The sequence below is a fragment of the Pan troglodytes genome, chromosome 10 (genome assembly GCF_028858775.2).
Source record: "Pan troglodytes isolate AG18354 chromosome 10, NHGRI_mPanTro3-v2.0_pri, whole genome shotgun sequence".
In the NCBI taxonomy this organism is placed as follows: domain Eukaryota; kingdom Metazoa; phylum Chordata; class Mammalia; order Primates; family Hominidae; genus Pan; species Pan troglodytes.
The window spans coordinates 33749548-33773044 of record NC_072408.2 but is presented as its reverse complement, the minus strand read 5'-3'; the positions used below and the strand labels follow the sequence as shown (position 1 = coordinate 33773044).

Sequence of the window (23497 nt, the reverse complement as noted above, 5' to 3'; positions counted from 1 at the left end):
TCTATCCACACCATAATACAAATTATTTATCATAATGCCTTCAGAATATTTAGCACCATACAATTTAGATCATTTTGAGGTATTCATGTTAATATAACTTTATGTAAGTTTTTGACTTAGTATTTCACATGTATTTGATCGTTCCAGTAATCTTGTGAGGTAGTCCCAGTGGTCTTCGTGAAGTGTAAATCAAATCATATCTCTTTACAGTTAAAAATCTTTCAGTGGTTTTCAGATTACTTGAGATGAAATCCTTGTCATTGCATTAAAGGCACTATTTAGTTCGGTCTCAGTCTAACTCTTTAGTCTCATCTACCATTTCTCCCCCACCTTGTCATAAACTCCAACTTTATTTAGTCATTCCTTCAGCACTCAAAATTCCCAAAGTCCTTCTGGCCTTAGCATGTCATCCTCATTCAGTTTACATACTTTTTCTTACCACTTTTCTTGGAGTAACTCTTATTCAGAGGCTAAAACATTTTTTCAGAGAGATTTTCATTTATTCTATATAGGGCCCTCATTATATGCTTTCATAGCTCCCTGTACTTTTACTTCACAGCACTTAACAATATTTTATTATGTACCTTGATTGCTTACTTTTCCTCTCTCCTCCACTGGACTCTTGAACAAAGGGACCTTGGCTGTTTTGCCAACCACTTTATTCATATGAAGTATTTTTTGAATGAATGAATTCCCATTTCTAAGATGGACAGTCGAAGGGTTTTATTGCTGAGTAACTTTTCTAAGACTTCACAGCAAGTAGTGTCAAAAAGAGAAGTTTGGTGTGGTGCTTTTTCTATAGTAAATTTAGAATTTATATCTACTCAAGTCTAATTTCAGGAGATAAGAATATATATAAACAAAAATAATCATGAAAACAAATTGAGATTGGTATGACAAATTCATCCACAGTTTAGTGTTTGCTACATTTCTAGGAAACGTCTTCAGAGAATGGTAGTGTTTTTGTGTGTGTGTGATCTTTATTGATGTGAAAACATGAATCTCGTATAGGCATGCGTGTGAACATTTGGGCTCTTTTTCTACTAAGTTTCTGATAGTCAAAGCTCTAACCCTAAAGATACCCATTTTGAAAATACTTATTTTCTCAATAAGTAAAATGGATTGTTAGAAACTGTGGGAATTTATCTTCTAAATAAGCCTTCCACTTCTATTTATAGCTTGGTGATAATGTTATCATATCCTCTGCTATCTCACTTTTAAAAGTGAACTTATTGTTTCATAAAGAGGGAGTGTGGTATATGATTTTACTAGGCATCTGTTACATTTCTAGGTCTTTGTTAAATAAATGGAATTTAAAGTTTGGTGTAATGAAAAGAACACTGAACTTTAGAGTCTGAAAACTAGAGTGCGGGACTTTGTGTACCCACCGAGTAGTGTTACATGACCTTAATAAGTTATATAACCTCTCTGAGTTTTGGCTTTTCCTTCTGTTAAAAAGGAGACTGGGCACAGTGGTTCACACCTGTAATCCCAACACTTTGAGAGGCCCTGGCAGGAGGATCACTTGAGGCGAGCAGTTCAAAACCAGCCTGGGGAACACAGGATTTCAAAAAATAAACAAGGTTATATTTATTTTAATATTAGGCAATTAAGCAGGAACATTTATCTGAAAATTGTCGGCATAAACATGTACAAATCAGCAACAAAAAAAAAACTGTGCATTTACTACCTCTCTGGTTTCCTCAAATTAGACCTGTCTCTACAAAAAATTTTTAAAAATTAACCGGGTGTGGTGGTGCTGTCTGTCGTCCCAGCTACTTGGAAGGCTGAGGCAAGAGAATCACTTGAGCTCAGGTGTTTGAGGTTACAGTGAGCTATGATCACAACACTGCATTCCAGCCTGTGCAAGAGTAAGACCATCTCAAACAAACAAACAGATAAATAAATGAAGATAAATAAAAGGTTGCTCTACCCTGTCTCAAAGGAAGGAGGGAAGGGAGGGAAGAAAAAGGTTGCTCTACCATCAACTAATATAAAAACACTTTGTACGAAAACCTTATATAAACATTAAACATTTATATTATGCAGATACTAAGATTTTAAACAGAAGTGAGATGATCACGTTTGTGGTTTTAAAATGTTTGGCAGCAGAGTGGAGGACAGCTTGGAAGCAAGCAAAACTTAAAGTAGTTGGACAAATCAAGCAGCTATCATAGTAATCTATGCCACTAAAAATAGTGTGGAAGGAGAGCTGCAGAACTAAAGTACTTTTCTGAGGATGAAGAGGCGAGGGGCAGACTCTTAGAAATATTCTGGAGGTGCTTGGTTAATGGATGTTATGGAGCGGGGAATATAGGTTAATATTCTGGTTTGTGGCTTGGGAAATTAAATTACTGATGAAGTCACTTATTAAAGTAATAGTAGAGAATGGGTAAATGTAGAGAGAGAGGATTGACTCAAGGTTGAGATGTCTGGAAAATCCAAGTTGACATGGACTAATAGGAATTGGAAATACAATTCAAGAACTTGAGGACTAGCTCTGAGATGCAGATTTTGGAATTATTGATATGAATTATAGGAGAATATAAACAGTGAAAGAAGAAATCAAAGAGCAGCGCTACGTAATACATTTAAGCAAAAGAGAAGGTTGTAAAAAAAATTGGGAGGAGTATCACCCCCCACCCAAAAAAAAAGAATTACAGAGGCTAATTTTTAGAGGGATTAATAGATATATAAAATTATGAATCCATTGGATTTGTTAAGGTGGTCATTGGTGATTTGTGAGGGCCCATTAGACTAGGAAGACCTGTAAGTGAAAGTTGAGGAAATGGAAACTTGAGAAGCTTGACTGTAAGGACAAGTCATAAAATGAGAATAGATGAGAAAATACGAGAGTTGAGAGGTGGTACGGGGGGAGAGGAGAAAAAGACTTAGTCCCTGTTGAAATGCTGAGTAGGAAAAGGTCTCCAAGGAAGCAGAAGGAAATTAGATCCACAGCATAGGAGCAAAAATTATTGGCCTGGGATTTGAGGAAGATTACTTCCTCTACTGATATGTAAGGGAATCAGGTCAGATTCAGGTGTGATGCAGTAGAGTTGGACAGGCTTCTAACTGCTTTGTAAGGTAGGTAGCAAGGTTGTTCAACCTAATGGGTTAGAGACTAGGTAAGACTGGCAAAGGTTTGAAATAATTATTGAGGATATAGAAGGGTATGCTATGGACATGGTGGAAGATTACAGGTCATCTTTGAAGGACTTGAGAGATTGAAAACCATAGGTCTTCAGTCTCTATATCATTTTCTTTAGTAACTTTGAACCCAGATAATATTAACATTATGATAAAAATAATTTCAGATTGATGTATGTAAGAATCGTGTGTAATGACCAGGTATGAGGCACCCTCATAAAATTCCTTGTAATCCTCTGAAACAGGAAGATTATAGTGATTAAGCCATAGATCTTTTAGATTATACATTGGTACATTTACTTCATAACTTCTTTACAGGAACACAGTCAAATGTCTTAGTATTCAGAAATATTTCACCTTTGGTTTCATTTATAAAGCATTGACTCCTTTGTATAAGAAATTTAGCCTGTTCATCACAAAACAATTTAATTACTACTCTGGGCTGCTCAAGATGGTTTGTACATTAGTATTTAGATGAATTTTAGATGGTTGCAGGTCTGTAGTTAATATAATATTTGGTACCAAAATTTGATCAGCTTCAAATCAGTAAATATGTCAGTTTTGGAACTGTTTGTTTTGCTTATATTATCTTCCAAGATATAAAGGGTAATAAGCTGTCCTTTATGTGCTTTTCCTTTTATATGAGATATCACTTATATAAAATCATATATAAAATCATATATGAGATAACACTCATTATTTTTCTGGCTTATTCACTGGTTGCTCTAGTTACCAAAAGGAAGTATTTTCTCAGGAATGAATACACTACCGTATATCAGAATCACATTTTGATAAATTTAGAAATGATTGCAAATGAATTGTGCTTTTCCAAAGAAAATTCTTCAAGACTTACGTAAATTTTTAATTAAAATCTAATGCAAGTTCACCTGTTTAGAAAAAGTACAACTATAAAAAATACAAAAGATCATATAAAGTTATGAATTTTTTCAGAAATAAAAAGTAATGAATAAAAACTGTGCCTTTTATGCATTTTGCTGTGTATATTTTGTCCCAATTTTTAAATGTGTTTATAATTAGTTTTCTTATTTTTATGCATAAAATTTCCATTGTTGACTGTCACTGAACACTATCACTTTTGCTAGCCTCAACATTATTCTTAGTCTATTTGACTGTACTTCATTCTGTGTGCATATATGTGAAGATGTATCTATACATAACTTCTGTATTAAACAAAAGACGTTTACTCTTGCTGTTAAAACTTTCTGGCAGATTTTGGATAACGCTCCTTGCACCACTTGACAATAACTCACAAGCTGCAACTCTTCTGAATTCCGCTTCCACAAGCAGACAATCTTTTTTAAGATAAAATGTCATGTTTATTATGGTATTTATATATTTCCTAACCATTTAGCACATGTAAAGCTGTGCTACTGTTTTTATTATCTTCTTTAAAACATGTCACTGACAGTGCTTCAGCAAGAGAAGGAAGGGGATGGTATTAGGGAAGCATGCAAACCTGTACAGCATGTTACCATACTGAATAGTGTAGGCAGTTTTAATATAATGTTAAGTATTTGTGTTTCTAAATATAGAAAAAGAACAGTAAAAATGGCATATAAAAGATTTTTTTAAATGGTACACTTACTTAGAACACTTACCATGAATGGAGTTTGCAGGGCTGGACATTGCTCTGGGTGAGTCAGTGAGTTAGTGGAGAGTGAATGTGAAGGCCTAGGGCAGGGTTGTCCCATCTTTTGGCTTCCCTGGGCCAAATCAGAAGAAGAATTATTGTCTTGGACCACACGTAAAATACACTAACGCTAAAAATAGATGATGAGCGAAAAAAAAAATCGCAAAAAAAAATCTCATAATGTTTTAAGAAAGTTTACGAATTTTTATTGGGCTGCATTCAAAGGTGTCAGGTTGGACAAGCTTGGCCTAGTGCATTAATGTACACTGCTGTAATCTTTATAAACACCATACACTTAGGCTACACTAAGTTAATTTAAAAATATTTTCTTCAATAATAAAATTAACCTTAGCTTACTGTAACATTTTTACGTTATAAACCTTAAAAATGTTTTAAATGTTTTTGACTCGTTTGTTATAACACTTGGTTTAAAACACCAGTACATTATACAGCTGTACAAAAATATTTTCTTCATATCCTTATTCTATAAGCTTTTTTCTATTTCTAAATTTTTTCTAATTAAAAAGTTTTTTTGCTGTAAACTAAGAGACAAACACACATTAACCTAGGCCTGCACAGTCAGGGTGATCAGTATCACTGTCTTCTGCCTCCATATCTTGTCCCATTGGAAGGTCTTCATGGGCAGTAATATTCAAGGAGCTGTCATCTCCTGTGATATCAATGCCTTCATCTGGAATACTTCCTGAAGGACCTGCCTGAGGCTGTTTTACAGCTAACTTTTTTTTATATATAAATAGAAGGAGTACACTCTAAAATAACGATTATAGTAACAAAGTATAGTAAATACATAAACTCATAACAGTTGTTTATTATTGTCAAGTATTATATGCTGTACATAATTATATGTGCTATACTGTTGTAAGATTGGCAGCACAGTAGGTCTGTTTACCCCAGCATCACCATAAACATGTGAGTAATGAGTTATGCTACAACATCACAATGGCTACATCATTAAGCAAAAGGGCTTTTTTAGGTACATTATGGTGTATGGGACCACCATCATATATGTAGTTTGTCATTGGCAAGAAAGTCATTATGCAGTGTATGACTGTATACAGATGGTCCTCAACTTAATGATGGAGTTACAGCCTGCTAAACTCATTAGAAGTTGAAAATATTGTAAGTAAAAAAATCCATTTAATATGCCTAACATACCATACAATATAGGTTAGACTAGCCTACCTTAAACATGCTTAGAACACTTAAATTAATCTACAGTTGGGCAAAACCAGCTAACACAAAATCTGTTTTATAATAAAGCATTGACTACTGTACTGAAAATGAAAAACAGAATCATCTTATGGATATTAGAAATATGGTTTCTGCTGAATGCTTATCAGTTTCACACCATTATAAAGTCCAAAAATCTTAAGTCACACCATAAGTTGAACTGTCTATATCAACTTTTTTCATTGTAGTAAGAATACTTAACATGAGCTCTGCCCTCTTAATTTTTTTCTGTACAATATAGTATTGTTAACTATAGGCACAATATTGTACAGTAGACTTACTCATTTTGCATAACTGAAACTTTATACCCACTGAATATCATCACCTCCTTATTTCTTCCTTTCCCCAGCCCCTGGCAGTCACCATTTTACTCTGTTTCTATGACTATGATGTTTTAGATACCTCATAAGTGGAATCATGCAGGATTTGTCTTTCTGTGACTCATTTACTTCATTTAGCATAGTGACCTTCAGGTTCATCCATGTTGCTGCATATGGCAGGATTTTCTTTTTTCAGGCTGAATAGTACTCCATTTTTCTTTGTTCTTTCATCCATCAAAAGACATTAAGGTTGTTTCCGCATCTTGGCTATTGTGAATAATGCTGCAGTAAACATGATAGTGCATATATCTTCAGGACTCTGATTTTAATCCTTTTGGATATGTACCCAAAAGTAGGATTGCTGGATCATATGGTCATTCTATTTTTAATTTTTTGAGGAACCTTCATACCATTTTCCATAGCCAGTGCACCATATTATATAGTCTACAAGAGTTCCGATTTCTCCACATCCTCACCAACAGTTACCTTTTGTTTTTTTTCAATAATAGCCATCCTGACACGTGTGAGGTGATATCTCATTGTGGTTTTGATTTGCCTAATTAAGTGTTGTAACACCTTGAAATTTTCAAAAACAAGCATTAGAAAAGAACCGACTGCATGTATAATAAGATAGAGCTGTAATTGATTTTTTCCTTTATGCATGATCTGTTGTGCCAGTACCTTTTATAGAATAGTCCATCTTTGCCTATTTGTTTGTAATGATGCTTTTGACATATGTCTTCATATATATGTGAGTCTGGCTCTTATTTCTTTCCACTGTTTTCATTGGTCTTTTTACTTCTCTCTATGCCAATATCACATTTTCTTAATCACAGCTTTGACACTTTGTAACCTTGGGCAAGTTAATTTCTGTGTGCATGTATACTCCATCTGAAATTAAGATAATAGTACCTACTTCATTGGGTAAATGAAAATATATGAATGTGCTTAGAAGTATGCACATGGCTCAAGAGTAAAACTCAAATATTAGTGATTTTGTTATTAAACTTAAAGGTAATAATTAACCTTAATATGTTAACAGTAATTAATTTAATAATAAATTAAGCTTTATAAAGAGGCTTAGTAATGAGGAAACTGAGATTTCCACCTTGTTTTTCTTCCAGACTTTCTGGGGAAGTGGGGAGAGGGTTATGGAGGGATTCCCTGAAGCAGTGACATTTAGGCAGATATGTGAAAGATTATAGTTGTTAACTATGTGTCTTAGCCCCTTCAGGCTGCTATAACAAAGTACCTGTAAGTGGCTTAAAAACAGCAAATTTATTTGTCACTGTTCTGGAGGCTGGGAAGTCCAAGATGACTAGGTACTGGCAGATTCTGTGTCTGGTGAGGAGGACACAGCATACTTTCTGGTTCATAGATGGAACCTTCTAGCTATAGTGGAAGGGATGAGGTGTCTCTCTGGGAGCCTCTTTTATAAAGGCATAAATTCCATTCATGAGGACTCTGCCCTTATGATCTAATCACCTCCTAATTCCCTATCCTTGGGGGTTAGGATTTTAACATTAATTCTGGGGGAGGAGACACACGCATTCAGACCATAGCTCTACATGTTGAAAAGAATAAGGGAATTTTCTAGGTAGAAGGGGTTATGAGGCAGAAAATGGTGTGTCAAGGAAATGAAAGAAGGCTCTTGCAGCTGGATCTGGGCACAAAGAAAAATGGTACCAGCTGAGTCTAAAGAGGTAGCTAGGGATTAGATCATGCAAGACCTTTTAGACAATGTTAAGCATTTTAGACTTCATCCTACATAGTTATAACTATTTGTATTGGTTGATATCCTAATGACTTTAAGTCGATAAAAGAAACTCAAAGTGAAAATTGGGCTTATCTGGACCCTAATAGTATATAAGGATTAAGAATACCATTGAGAATATATAAATTCAGGTCTTTGTTCATTGTTTGTAGTCTTTGTAATCTGTTGATTCTGTTCTAGTATTTTATCAGTTCAGATTGAACATTGGGATTTTTGGCAGATTTCATAGATGTAGAAGTATAGTTTTTACAGTGCAACAGATCTATATAAATGTATTGAAATAAAATCTTTTCATTTATTTGTCTGTGTCATCTAATCTTAGCTTTCTTAGTCTTCTTTCTTGTTTACGTCTTCTAATCTCATCTTTCTAATATATACCTAACAACACTATACATTGTTTCTGGAATAGATTCTCCTATTTTTCTTTTTCTGTTTGCTTTTTGAGACAGAATCTTGCTCTATTGCCCAGGCTGGAGTGCAGTGGCATGCTCTCAACTCAGTGCAACCTCCGCCTCCTGGGTTCAAGCAATTCTTGTGCCTCAGCCTCCTGAGTAGCTGGGGTTACAAAAGTATGCGCCACCACACTTGACTAATTTTTGTATTTTTAGTAGAGACGGGGTTTCAACATGTGGGCCAGGCTGGTCTCGAACTCCTGGCCTCAAGTGATCCAGCTATCTTGGCCTCCCACAGTGCTGGGATTACAGGAGTGAGCCACAGCACCTGGCCAGATTCTCCTATTTTTCTACTTTCCTGATGTTTCATTACCATAAAATTGTGTAGATAGCCCTAAGAGAAATATGATGCCCTTTTTCAGTTGAAGATAGTATTGAAAGCAATTAAATATCTTCAAATGGGAAAGTCTCCTATCATAATAGTATCATTGTACAGAAAGAAGTCACTACAAGATCTAGGAAAGATAGTTGATACAGAAACGTATGACAATAGATAGATAGTTGATATAGAAATGTATGACATTATAGAAGGTTTACCAAGTACATGCTTTTAGTACCGTAGTCCCTTTTTATCTGCAGAGTATAAGTTCCAAGACCCTCAGTGGATGCCTGAACCTGCAAATAGTACCAAACCTTATATACACTGCTTTTTCCTATGCTTAGATATAATAAAGTTTAATTTATAGGCCAGGCACACTGGCTAATGTCTGTAATCCCAGCACTTTCGGAGGCCAAAGTGGGAGGGCAGCTTGAGCCCAGGAGCTTGAAACCATCCTGGGCAACATAGTGATATCTCATCTCTACAAAAAATAAACAAAATTAGCTGAGTTTGTGGCACATGCCTGTAGTCCCAGCTACTCAGGAGACTGAGATGGGAAGATCACTTGAGCCAGGGAGGTTGAGGCTACGGTGAGCTGTGATCATGCCCCACTGCACTCCAGCCTGGGTGACAGAGCAAGACCCTGTCTCCAAAAAATAAATAAATAAATAAGTTTAACTTATAAATTAGCCACAGGAAGATTAACAGCAACAATTAATAATAAAATAGGACAGTTATGACAATATTCTGTAAAAGTTATGTGGATGTGGTTTCTCAAAATACCTTACTGTACTGTACTTACCCTTTTTGTAATACTGTGAGATGATAAAATGCATAGTTGATGAGATGACATGAGGTAAATGACATAGGCATTGTGATGTAAATGGAAGATTTCAGAAATAATTTATAGGTTTTAAATTACATGTGTGCTGCATAGCGTGATGAAATACTGTGCCATTCCACCCAAACTGCCTTCAAGCCCTCTTGGTTATCAGGTTGACTGTTGCAGTATCACAATCCTTATGTTCAAGTATCCCTTATTTTATTTAATAATGACCCAAAATGCAAGAGTAGTGAGAGTACCACAGTTGACAGTTAACCCGCAGAAAGTGAAACTGCAGATAAAAGGAGGCTACTGTATAACTGTAAAGGATTTATTAAGTACTTTGGGAGATAAAACTCTATATCTTAAAAATGTCTAAGTAACTATAAATAGAATTTCTGTACTTTTCCACAAATTGTTTTTAATGTGTTTTATAAATGATGTTTGTAACTGTAGTATTAATGTTATCTCAAGTCCATATTCTATTTTTAATGGATATGGCATTAGCTTTTTAAGAAAACTAACAGGAAATTTTGCATTTCCATTTTAAAGGGAAAAATCAGTAACTAAGAAAAATTAACTGAAGATCAGAGTCTACCCTCCCAAATGATACTATACTCCCCAGTAGTTTTTCATACAAGTAGATCATTAAGGGGCAGATAACCCGTTACAAACTACTTTTGTAGATAGTAGAAGAGTAAAAGCTATTCCAGGTTTGTTCAGAAGAGTACAGGAGAAAAAGCTTGGCAAGTGCAGAAAATTTTCATCACCTTCAACACTTAGTCATGATAGTCTAAACAAATGTTGAATAGAAAGGAACTTCTCTAAGTTCATAAGCAGTATTTATCAAAAACCTACAGCAAGCTAATAAGCAGCATTTATCAAAAATCTACCTAGTGATGAAACTTTAAATGTTGTCATAAAAAAATCAAGACAAAAATGTTTGCTGTCTCTTCACCTATATTTTAGGAGCCCTAGCCAAGAAAAATAGGCAATAGACAAGAACAATAGGAATACAATTAGAAAGGAACGATTAAACACATTATTTGCAGCAACAGTATGAGTTTTTACATAGAAAAATCTAAGGGAACCTACAACCAGGTAAAACTACTAAGAGTTCAGGATGCTGGTGGATATCAGATTAATCACTTAAAAAAATTAGGCTGAGCACAGTGGTTCATGCTTGTTATCCTAGCACTTTGAGAGGCCGAGGCGGGCGGATCACTTGAGGCCAGGAGTTTGAGACCAGCCTGGCTAAGATGGCAAAACCCGGTCTTTACTAAAAATAGAAAAATTAGCTGGGCATGGTGGCACAAGCCATAATCCCAGCTACTCTGGAGGCTGAGGCACAAGAATTGCTTGAACCTGGGAAGTGGAGGTTGCAGTAAGCCAAGATCGTGCCACCACACTCCAGCCTGGGCAGCAGAGCGAGACCCTATCTCCAAAAAACAAACAACAAGTATTATTTCTATGCATCAACTACAAGCAGTTATAGAATGTAATTAATTGGGGAAAAAATGTAAAATTCACATAGAAAAACTGAGGTTTCTAGGAATGAATTTAGCAAAACATGATTTTTATTGGAAAAACATATAAAATTTATTGAAAGACATTAACCTGAATAATGGAGAGATATGCCGTGGCTGTGGATAAGAAGACTCACTTTGGTAAAGATGGCAGTGTCCCTCAACTTTGTAAGTTTAATGTACTTCCAATCAAAATCTTATTAGACTTTTTTGTGGAACTTTGCAAAGAAAGCAAGTCGAATGAGTATAAGTAAAGTCATTGCTAGTCTAGTCAGTATTTATTTTAGAAAATAGGATTTTCTTAAGACTTAGTCCCTCAATTCTTTTCTCACAAATCTTAAATTCCACAAAGTGTGGGGGCTTTCAATTGCATAATCTTGACAGTGAGTTCAGAATACTGGTACATAGATAATTCTGCATATCCACTTTTAGGGAGTTAAACTCATGAATATTCTTTAAGAAATCTGAGGTTTTGTTAGGTTAGTGCCTTTGCTTTAGCTATTTTCAGACGTAACTGTGGGTTTTTGTTCTTATAGTGCTATATATGGTAAGCATAGAAAGAAACACTAGAATGGATAATCTTCTAAAAAGCTTTGTTACCTGTAGTATTACACACATGAGCTTTAAACCTCTCATTAACCTTTATCTTTACCTTTGATTCTGCTTGTGATTGAACCTGGTTAAATGTGGGGGAAATGTTTCTAGAAAAATTTAAAATCATTGTGAACCAATGGCAAAGCAGTATTTTATAGCAGGCATACTGTAGTCAGAATAAATTTTTACAATGTTTTAGGGTTTTTTTTTAATGCTTTCTATCCTATTGAACTCTTGTTTTACTTTTTCTGTCATTGGTCATCTGATGAGAAGCTAGTTTCTAGGTAGCTGAAAATAAGATGGATATAGTTTCAGTAATGTTTACAGTGTTAGCTGTATCACACTTTTGAAATCATTCAAAAACCAATCCTGCTTGCCCCATATTTTACTACTATAGGAGGAACAGTCAGAGATAGTATTGTTGTTATTAACTTCTGTTGGTAAAGAAGCTTAATTAAGGTTTTAAGAGTTGATTATACTTTCTATTAATATTTTTATAGATTTAGGGACTACAAATGCAGTTTTGTTACATGGATGAACTGCATAATGGTGAAGTAAGGGCTTCTAATGTAGCCATCAGCTGAATAGTGTATATTGTACTCATTTAATAATTTATCATCCCTCTCCTGCCTCCCACCCTTCTGAGTCTCCAGTGTCTATTATTCACTCTATGTGTATACATGATTTAGCTCCCACTTATAAGTGATAACATGCAGTATTTGATTTTGTATTTCTGAATTATTTCCCCTAAGATAGTGGCCTCCAGTTCCATCCATGTTGCTGCAAAAAACATGGCTTCATTCTTTTTTATGGCTAAGTAGTATTCCATGGTGTTTGTGTGTTTGTGTTTGTGTATGTGTGTGTGTACATGAGTGCGCCACATTGTCTTTATCCAGTCATCCATTTATGGACACTTAAAGTGTTTCCTAAGATAATGGCCTCCACTTCCATCCATGGTGCTGCAAAAAACATGGTTTTATTCTTTTTTTATGGCTGAGTAGTATTCCATGGTGTGTGTGTGTGTATCCATATATGCCACATTGCCTTTATCCAGTCATCCACTGATGGACACTTAGGTTGTTTCCATATCTTCACTATTGTGAATAGTGCTGTGATAAACATACAAGTGCAGGTGTCTTTTTGATAGAATGATTTCATTTCCTTTGGGTATATACCCAGTAGTGGAATTACTAGATCCAGTGATAGTTCTATTTTTAGTTTTTTGAGAAATCTCCATACTGTTTTCCATAAAGGTTGTACTAATTTCCATTCCCTCCATTCCCACCATTCCTTTCCTTCTGCATCCTTGCCAACATCTGTTATCTTTTGACCTTCTAATAATAGCCATTCTGACTGGTATGGATGCTTTTTCACTGTGGTTTTACTTGCATTTATCTGATAATTAGTGATGTGGAATTTTTTTCATATGTTGACCATTTTTTTTTTGTTGAAATTTTTTTGTTTAGAGTAAACAGACAATCTACAAAATGGGAGAAAATATTTTCAAACTATGCATACAACAAAAGACTAATATCTGGACTCTATAAGGAACTTAATAAGAAAAAAAAAGCCCATTAAAAAGTGGACAAAGAACATGAAGAGAATTCTCCAAAGAACACATACAGACAGCCAACAAATGTATGAAAAAATGCACAAAATCACTAATAATCAGAGAAATACAAATCAAAACCACAGTAAGATACCATCTCACACCAGTTAAAATGGCTATTATTAAAAAGTTAACAGATTTTAGCAAGATTGCAGAGAAAAGGGAATGTTTAATATGTTATTGGTGAGAATGCAAATTAGTTCAGCCCCTGTGGAAAGAAAGCAGTTTGGAGATTTCTCAAAGAACTAAAAATAGAAATACCATTCGCTCAGCAGTCCCATTACTAGAAAATAAATCATTCCACCAAAAAGACACTTACACTCATATGTTTATCACAGTACTGTTCACAATAGTAAAGACATGGAATCAACCCAGGTGCCCATCATTGATGGATTGGATAAAGAAAATGTGATACATGGCCGGGCGTGGTGGCTCATGCCTGTAATCCCAGCACTTTGGGAGGCTGAGGTGGGCGGGTCACCTGAGGTCGGGAGTTCGAGACCAGCCTGACCAACATGGTAAAACCCCGTCTCTATTAAAAATACAAAATTAGCCAGGCGAGGTGGCGCATGCCGTTAATCCCAGCTACTCGGAAGGCTGAGGCAGGGGAATCGCTTGAACCCGGGAGGTGGAGGTTGCAGTGAGCTGAGATCGCACCATTGCACTCCAGCCTGGGCAACAAGAGCGAAACTCTGTCTCAAAAAAAAAAAAAAAAAAGTGATACATATATACCATGGAATACTGTGCAGCTATCAAAAAGAATGAAATTATATCCTTTACAGCAACATGGATGCAGCTGGAGGCCATTATTCTAAGCAAATTAACACAGATACAGAAGACCAAATACTGTGTGTTCTCACTTATAAGTAGGAGCTAAACATTGGGTATACACGAACACAAAATTGAGAACAATAGACACTGGGGATTCCAAAAGAGAAGAGGGAGAGAGGGGAGTAGCGGTTGGAAAAAAACCTCTCAGGTACCATATTTGCTACTGGGCAACAGGATCATTAGAAGCCGAAACCTCAGCATCACGCAATATACCCATGTAACAAACCTGCATATGTACCCCCTGAATCTAATATTTAAAATAAAATTTAAAATTTTTTAAAACGAATTTATGACATAAAAATAAATTCTAAAAATCTGTGTTCTTTGCCCACGTTTAAATGAGTTTTTTTGGTTGCCATTGTTGTCATTGAGTAGTTTGAGTTCCTTGTAAATTCTGAATATTAGTCCTTTGTTGGAGGCATAGATTACAGATGTTTTCTCCCATTGTTAGGTTGTTCTCTCAATTATTTCCTTTGCTATACAGAAGTTTTTCAGTTAAACTAAGTCACTTTTGTCTATTTTTGTTTTTTGTTGGATTTGTTTTTGAGATGTTAGTCATAAATTCTTTGTGTAGGCCAGTAAACAGAGAGTTTTTCCTAGGTTTTTTTTAGGAGTTTTATAAAAGTTTCAAGATCTTGAATACACCTTGCGTTAATTTTTGTTGTTGTTGTTTTTCCACCTTGAGTTAAATATTTTATATAGTGAGAAGTAGGGGCCCAGTTTCATTCTTCTGCATGTGGCAATCCAGTTTTCCCTGTACCATTTATTGAATAGGGTCTCCTTTCCCAGCGAATGTTTTTGTCAGCTTCGTTGAAGATCAGTTGGCAAAGGTATGTGGCTTTATTTCTGGGCTCTCTATTCTGTTCCATTGATCTGTGTGTCTATTTTTGTACCAGTACGATGCTGCTTTGGTTACTATAACCTTGCAGTTTAATTTGAAGTTGGGTAATGCGATGCCTCCAGCTTTGTTCTTGTTGCTTAGGATTGCTTAATCTATTGAGATTCTTTTTTTTATTTCATATGAGTTTTAGAATTGTTTTTTCTAATTCAGTGAAACATGATGTTGGTATTTTGATAGAAATTACATTGAATCTGTAGATTGCTTTGGGCGGGGAAGTATGAGTTATTTTAACATTATTGATTCTTCTGATCCATCAGCATGGGATGTTGTTCCACTTATTTGTGTCATCTACAGTTTCTTTCATCAGTGTTTTGTAGTTTTCCTTATAGAGGTCTTTCACCTCCTTGATTAGATATGTTCCCTGGCATTTTACTTTTTTTTTTTTTTTTTTTGGTAGCTTTGGTAAATGAAACTGACTTTGATTTGGTTCTCAGCTCGATTGTTACTAGTCTATAAAATTGCTTCTGGTTTTTGTAAGTTGATTTTGTATGCTGAAACTTTACTGAGTTCGTTTCTCAAAGAAGTCTTCGTGGAATCTTTAGAGTTATCTAGGTATAAGATGATATTGTCAGCAAACAGAGATAACTTGGCTTCCTCTTTTCCAACTTGGATGACTTATTTCTGTTGCCTGTTTTCTGGCTGTGACTTTTAGTACTATACTGAATCGGAGTGTGTAAGTGGGCATTTTTGTCTTGTTCCCATTTTTAGCAGGAATTCTTTCAACTTTTCTCCATTCGTATATTGGTTGTAGTTTCGTTGTTTGTGACTTTTATTATTTTGAGATATGTTCCTTCTGTGCCTAGTTTGTTGCAGGTTTTTATCATGAGATGTTGAATTTTACTAGATGCTGTTTTTGCATCTATTGAGATTATTATATGGTTTTTGTTTTTAATTTTGTTTAGGTGGTGAATTGCATTTATTGATTTGCATATGTTGAACTTTCTTTGTGTGCCTGGAGTAAAACCCACTTGATCATGGTGTATTATCTTTTCGAATGCTGTTGTATTCAATTTGCTAATATTTTCTTGAGGAATTTTGCATCTATATTCATCAGGAGATATTGATCTGTAGTTTTCTTTATTTGGTGAGTCCTTGTTTGGCTTTGGTATCCGGGTGACACTGGCCTTGTAGAATTAGAAAGGGAAGATTCCCTCTACTATTTTGGAACAGTTTCAGTGGGATTGGTACAAGTTCTTTGTATGTCTGGTAGTATTCAGCTCTGAATCTGTCCTCTCCTGAGCTTGTTGTTGTTGTTGTTGTTGTTGTTGGGAGATTTTCATCTTACTGATTTAATCTTAGTACTCATTATTGGTCTGTTCAGGGCTTCCAGTTCTTTCTGGTTCAGTACAATCTTGGGAGGTTGTATGTTTCCAGGAGTTTACCCACTTCCTCTAGGTTTTCTAGTTTGTGCGTGTAGTGATGCTCATAGTAGTCTCTGATGACCTTTTGTATTTCTGCAGTATCCGTTATAATATCTTCTTTTTTATTTCCGATTGTGTTTATTTGAATCTTCTCTCTTCTTGGTTAGTCTAGCTAGCAGTCTGTCCGTTTTGTTTCTCTTTTCAAAGAACTAACTTTTCATTTCATTGATCTTTTTGTATTGTATTTTTGGTCTCAGTGTCACTTACTTTTCCTCTGATCTTTATGTCTTTTCTTCTGTCAAATTTGGATTTAGTTCTTGTTTTTCTGTTTCATTAGGTGTGACATTAGGTTGTTAATTTGTGTGTGTGTGTGTGTGTGTGTGTTTAGACAGCAGTATAAACTTTCCTCTTAGCACTGCTTTTGCTGTATCCCAGAGGTTTGGTATGTTGTATCTCCTTTTTCATTCATTTAAACATTTTTTAAAATTTTCATCTTAATTTTGTTGTTGACCCAAAGATCTTTCAGGAACATGTTACTGAATTTCCATGTATTTGTATAGCTTCAAGAATTCCCCCTTGGGATTGATTTCTAGCTTTATTTCACTGTGGTTTAAGAAGATACTTGATATGATTTCAATTTAAAAAAAATTCTTTAAGACTTGTTTTGTGGCATGCCATATGGCCTATTTTGGAGAATGTTTCATGCATGATGAAAAAGAATGTATATTCTGCTATTTGGGGCTAGAATGTTCTGCAAATGTCTGCCAAATACATTTAGTTTAGAGTCCAATTTAATTCTGGTGTTTCTTTGTTGGTTTTGTGTCCTGATGATCTGTCTAGTGCTGTCAGTGGAATATGGAAGTCCCCCACTATTATTGTATTGCTGTTTATATCTTTTCTTAGGTCTAGTAATATTAGTTTTATGAATCTGGGTTTGGGTCTTCTGGTGTTGGGTACATATATATTTAGGATCGTTATGTCTTTCTATTGAATTGATCCCTTTGTCATTATAATAACTGTGTATTTTTTTACTGTTTTTGATTTAAAGTCAGCTTTATCTGATCTAAGTATAGCTACTCCTACTTGTTTTTGGTTTCCGTTTGCATGGAGTATCTTTTTGCACCCCTTTCTTCAGTCTGTAAGTTTCTTTACCACTAAGGTGAGTTTATTGTAAGCAGCATATAGTTGGATCTTGTTTTCTAAATTCGTCCTGCCAATCTTTATCTTTTAAGTAGAGCATTTAACTCATTTATGTTTAAGGTAAATATTGATATGTGAGGTTTTATTCCTGTAGTAATGTTAATTGTTATCACATTGCTTTGTAGTTTCATTGGTGTAATTATTTTACAAGACCTGTGGATTTTTTACTTTCTTACATTTTTATGATGGCAAGTATTAACCCTTCATTTCCATGTTTAGACTTCCCTTGATGATTTTTGTAGAGCCAGTCTAGTGATGACAGATTCCCTCAATGATTGTTTTTCTAGGAAAGACTTTATATCTCCTTTATTCCTGAAGCTTTTTCTAGCAGGATACAAATTTTCAGGTTGACAGTTTTTTTTTTTTCTTTAAGCCTATGTTGAAAATAGAATCCCAGTCTCTTCTGACTTGTAAGTCATCTGCCAGGAAGTCTGCTGTTAGTCTGATGGAGTTTCCTTTGTAGGTGACCAGATGCTTTTCTCTTGCTGAGACCACACAGTCTGATGACTCTATGTCATGGTGAGGCCCTTCTTGCAATGTATTTTTCTGGGTTTCATTGAGCCTCTTATTCTGAATGTCTAGATCACTTGCTGGACAAGAGAAGTTGGTTTTCCAAACTTTTTGCTTTCTTTTCTTTTCTTTCTCGAGAATACCTACAATTCCTAGATCCAGACATTTTATTGTAGTCTCCTACTTCTCAAAGGCTTTGTTCATCTTTAACATTCTTTTTTCTTTCTTCAAAAGACCTGTCTTTATGTTCTGAGATTGTTTATTCTCCTTGATCTAGTTTATTGTTGAAGCTTTCATCTGTATTTTGTAAATCCTTCAGTGAATTTTTTATTTTCAAAAGATTTCATTTATATCCTTAATTGATATTCTGTTTCTTTGTGTTGGTTTTTCACATTTTCCATGAATCTCATTGAGCTTCCTTAAAAATCAATATTGTGAATTATTTAGCATTTCAGTAATGTTGGTTAGGATTTATTGCTAGAGAGTTAGTGTGATCCTTTGAGGGTATTGTAACACCCTGTTTTTTCAAACTTCCAGAATTATTACACTGGTTCTTTCTCATCTGGAAAAACACATTTCTCAGTTTGAATTAATTTTTGTTTGAACGAGACTGTTCCCTTGAGGATGTGACTGTAATGTATGTTGAATAGGGTCATTTGGCTTTGCTTCTGGGTGCTTTTAGTGGCAAAGACTCTATATGAATTTCCTGGTTTTAGATAGCCTTTGGTGGCTTTCTCAAACATCAGGTGTGATAGTGGTATACTTGGCTTGTGAGCAGGCTCACAGCCTCCTGTAAGTCAGGGTAGCAGAGGTCTCAAGAAGTGTATCTTGTTCCCAAATTGTGTGCATTTATGTTACCAGATTTTGTATTGGGTTGTGCAGTTCACCTCCAGGCCAGTAAGTAGCATTTGCAGGTATGAGTCAGCTTCAGTGGTAACAGTGGGGTTTACGCTTGACCTTTGTTTGCCAGGGAAAGCTCAGATATTCTGATGACTGGCAGAGGCACCAGCCCTGACAAGGGTGGCAGGGGAGAGGGGAGTCATTGGGCCACTGGTAAAATGCACTGAGGTCTCTTGTGGAGAGGGGTGGGATTGGGGGGGTGTGGACCGGGTGATGAGCTGTCTTAGCACCCTGGCCTCAGCAGGCAGGAATGTGATGTTTCCCTCTCACACTCCTATTCTGGTGCTCAGGTTGTTCAGTTCTCTTAGACACTGCTGTTTATCTCCAAGCTGCAATGTAGCCTAGAACTACAGGAGATGCTTGCCCCATGGCTTGACAGTACACTTCTGTGCTATCTGGAAATGGGTGCCATGCAGACTCTGCTCCCTCCCCATGGCAGGACCCCTGAAACTCTAGGCAGAGAGTGGGACAGGACCCACCTTTCTCATGAACCTGGGCCCAGAGGCCACTGCCAGTGGAACTGCAGTTGCCCCTCACAGCTTCAGATAGCCTGCCCTCTGGTTTCTTGTGCCAGCTTCCCATGGGAGCAGCAATGACTGTGTCTGCAGCAGTGGGTGGAGGGGGAGGAGAAGTTCCCTTCTCTATGTCTGGGCTCAAGCACAGAGGCCACTTGGCCAGTGGTACAGGACCTTACTCCTCACTTGCAGTGCTGAGCAGTTTTTGTCTCTGTGTCTCTGCCAGGAGCAGCCATTCACTTGCAGCCCCAAGCAGGGAGCTCTTGGGGGGCGCTGGAAAATGCATGCTTTGGTTTCCTTTGTCCCAGAGGCTGTCCCTTTGGTGCACTGCACTTTTCCTTCTCTTAAAAGTAGCACTCCTTGTGGGATAGATTATTGGGAACCCTGCAGCACCCCAGGTCTAACTAGCATTGTGCCACTGCTGCCCGCTGAGTGGGTGCTGGGGAATGTCAGCAAGAGCTCCCAGGATGTGGAAGCACAAGGGCTGAGGTTCCCTGGGCAAGATAAAGTCCCCTGATGGATATGCTCTGATAATGATGCCTTGCCACAGATGCTCGAGTCTAGGATGGTGGGAAGGTGAGCAACCCAGCGTGAGCTTGCAGTCTGGTATAACACCCTCAAGAAATCCCTACCCATACCACTGTCTAGGTTTGTGAAAGCAGAGGAGCTCTCCCATAGATCGCATACTAGCACTCTGCCACGGGAATGAAGGATCCCAAACACTCTCGCTTACCCTTTCCATGCAACACCAAGTCCCTTGGGGCTCCCAGCTACTCTTTTTTGGCCTCTCACTTCCTTCTTTTTCTATGCCCAAATTTTTTCCTGTGATTTTTATGTACTAGTATTCTCTCTCTGATATTCTGTTAGAGCTGCGATTATGTGTTTGTAATTTTGGTTCTTTTTTTCTTTTTTGAGACAGAGTCTCTCTCTGTCGCCCAGGCTGGACTGCAGTGGTGCGATCCCGGCTCACTGCAACCTCTGCCTCCCAGGTTCAAGCAATTCTCCTGCCTCAGCCTCTTGAGTAGCTGGGCTTACAGGCACCTACCACTATGCCTCCCAATTTTTGTATTTTTAGTAGAGACAGGGTTTCACGATGTTGGCCAGGCTGGTCTTCAACTCCTGACCTCAACTGATCCACCCACCTCAGCCTTCCAAAGTGCTGGGATTACAGGCATAAGCCACTGCACCCGGCTGTAATTTTGGTTCTTTTTTCTGAAGAGAACTGGAACTTGATGTCTTTAGTCAGCCATCTTGAACCTCTCTCTCTGATTATAATTATTATAATTAACCTTGCAACCCTTGATAACTGGTTTCCTTTACCTCCGAAACACACAATAAAGTACATAAAATTATTTGCAAGCTTCTTGTAAAAGAACCATTTTTTCTATTTACCATATTGCATTTTTAAATTTATTTTGACAAATTCTTATGGTTATTTCCATTTTTATTCAATGAGAAGCATTTTCTTGAATACGTATATTTGTATTTTTATGTCAGTATTTGTCATCAAGTAGTATATATTTATAGAACAATAGGAATAATACTTTATACAAATGAAGTCTTGTCTTTCTAATACTAAGGGGCATTACAGTTTTCAAATATCCTTTGAAGTAGATATGTCTTTTAATATAAAAGGAAATATCAAAAAATAGATGGCTGTTCTACTGTTCCTGTATTTTCAGGTATTTTCCTTAACCAATTTCTTTTATTTTTTAGGTACCTAGTCGATAGTCGCTGGTTCAAACAGTGGAAAAAATATGTTGGCTTTGACAGTTGGGACAAATACCAGATGGGAGATCAAAATGTGTATCCTGGACCCATTGATAACTCTGGACTTCTCAAAGGTCATTATTTTCTTCCTTCAGTCAAGTTATAAATGTGTTAAATTTCATTATATAAATGTCAGTGGGTTGAATATGGAAAATGTTAGCACAAATAAGTTGATAAAGTTTTGCATTACAGATTTCACCTAATGAACTTATTATTCTAATAAGTTATTAAAAATTTTATTAGTTATTATTCTGTATGACAAGTTTTGTTTTTCATTTATGATGTAATAAGGTTTTATTGTTGTTTAAACCCTTAAATGAAGAATCTGATTTCTTCATTTAAAGATTTCATTATTAAGTAATCATTATTTAATGATTATTTATTACTAAATAATAAGACTGATTATTTGTTATTAAATAATAATTAAACACTGATTATTTTGAGAAATGCTATGTCACATATTGTTTTTCCTAGTGGACACATGACATTTTTTAAAATTTGAGGAATAATCATATATGCTTACATTCTTAAATTTTTGCATTAGCTTTCTATAACCCTCACTACTTGCCAGTCCTTCTATATACCTCTTATTATGGGTAAAGGGAACAAAACATAAGTACCAGAACTTCCATTTCTAACAGTGGTTCTCAAAACACTGGATATCAGGCAACGGAAAACAGTGATCCTTGAGAGATGCAAAACAAAATAGGTAAGCCCTCCAACTGCCTTCAGTTTACTGCATTAAAAGAGATTTCCAAGACACAACATGGGAAGATGAAACCCATGCAGACCCTTGCTATCTCCCTTAGTTGAGGAAACAGAGTTTGCAGTCTAGGAAAACCAAGGCTACAAGAGTCCAGGAAAATACCATAAAGTAGTGAGTAGCTCAGAGAGAGAGAGAGACCTAGACCCCCCCATAGGGTTGCTCTTAAGTCTTCAACTATTAAACCGCACTTTGCATATAAGAAAACTGCCCAAGGCCAGACAAGGTACCACTGAAAAGAAGGAACAATCATCGAGGCTAATATAGGATTGGGAATCATTTGTGTTCTCAGCAGCCAGAGTGGAAAACCACATAATTTAGAGTAGACTTCTGAGAACAGTTTTACTTATGTAATAGGGTGAAATTAATTTTCCTGCTCTGCTAACCTGAAAGCATCAAACTATTTCGAAGAAACTTAACTGCATTTCAGAATAAAACTTGAGGATTTATAAGAATACAAAAATATCCAGCATACAAAAATGTAAAATTTATAATGGCTTGGATCTGACCAAATATTACCTGGCATGTGAAGAAGCAGGAAAATATGATCAATAATGACAAGCAATGTCAATCTTAAAAACAAATCTCCCCCACAAGACATGGAAAAAATTAATAAAGAACAGATGAGACAAATACAAAATTAAAAGTTGCTAGATTGAAACCCAGCTCTATGAATAATCACATTAAATGTAAACACCTCAACTAAAGGTAGTGACGGTGAGATTAGATTAAAAAGTTAAGAACCAGCTATAACTGCCTACAAGAAACTCACTTTAAATGCAAGAACACAGATAGATTAAAAGTAAGATATGGAAAAAGATAACACCAGGCTGTGGTAAGCAAGACTCACCCCCAGTGATCCTCACTCTTGTATAATACTCTCCCCTTTGAGTGTAGGTGAAACCTGTAAATAGGATGAAGATATCACTCTTGTGATTATGTTATGTGGCAAAAAGAGACTATCCTGGTGAACGTAATCTAATCACACATACCCTTTAAAAACAGAGAGTTTTCTCTGTCTGGTGGCAAAAGAATTCAGAGATGCATGAAAGAGGGTCAATATGTCATTGCTGGTTTGAAGTTGGAAGGAATCATGTGAGATGCAAGGCAGGCAGCCTCTAGGAACAGAGAGTGGCCTCAGGTTGACAGCCAGCAAGGAAACGGGAACCTCAAACTCACAACCATGAGTAACTGAATTCTGCCAACAACCTGAATGGGCTTGGAAGCAGATTCTCCCTCAGACCTTCAGATAAGAGCCCAGCAGGGGTGATATCTTGACT

At 36.3% G+C, this 23497-nt stretch overlaps 1 protein-coding gene across 7 annotated transcripts in view; it reads left to right on the top strand.

The window, feature by feature from the left end:
• The window catches only part of USP15 (ubiquitin specific peptidase 15), a 144523-nt gene that overhangs the window by 12580 nt on the left and 108446 nt on the right, over positions 1–23497 (top strand). For all 7 annotated transcript variants that reach the window (XR_010148007.1, XR_010148006.1, XM_001166420.8 and 4 more), the window contains exon 2: positions 21401–21528. Coding sequence is in view for 3 of the 7 variants with exons in the window: in XM_001166420.8 (XP_001166420.1) it covers positions 21401–21528 (128 nt within the window). In the remaining 4 variants the exon portion in view is untranslated. The remainder of the gene's footprint in view (positions 1–21400; positions 21529–23497) is intronic.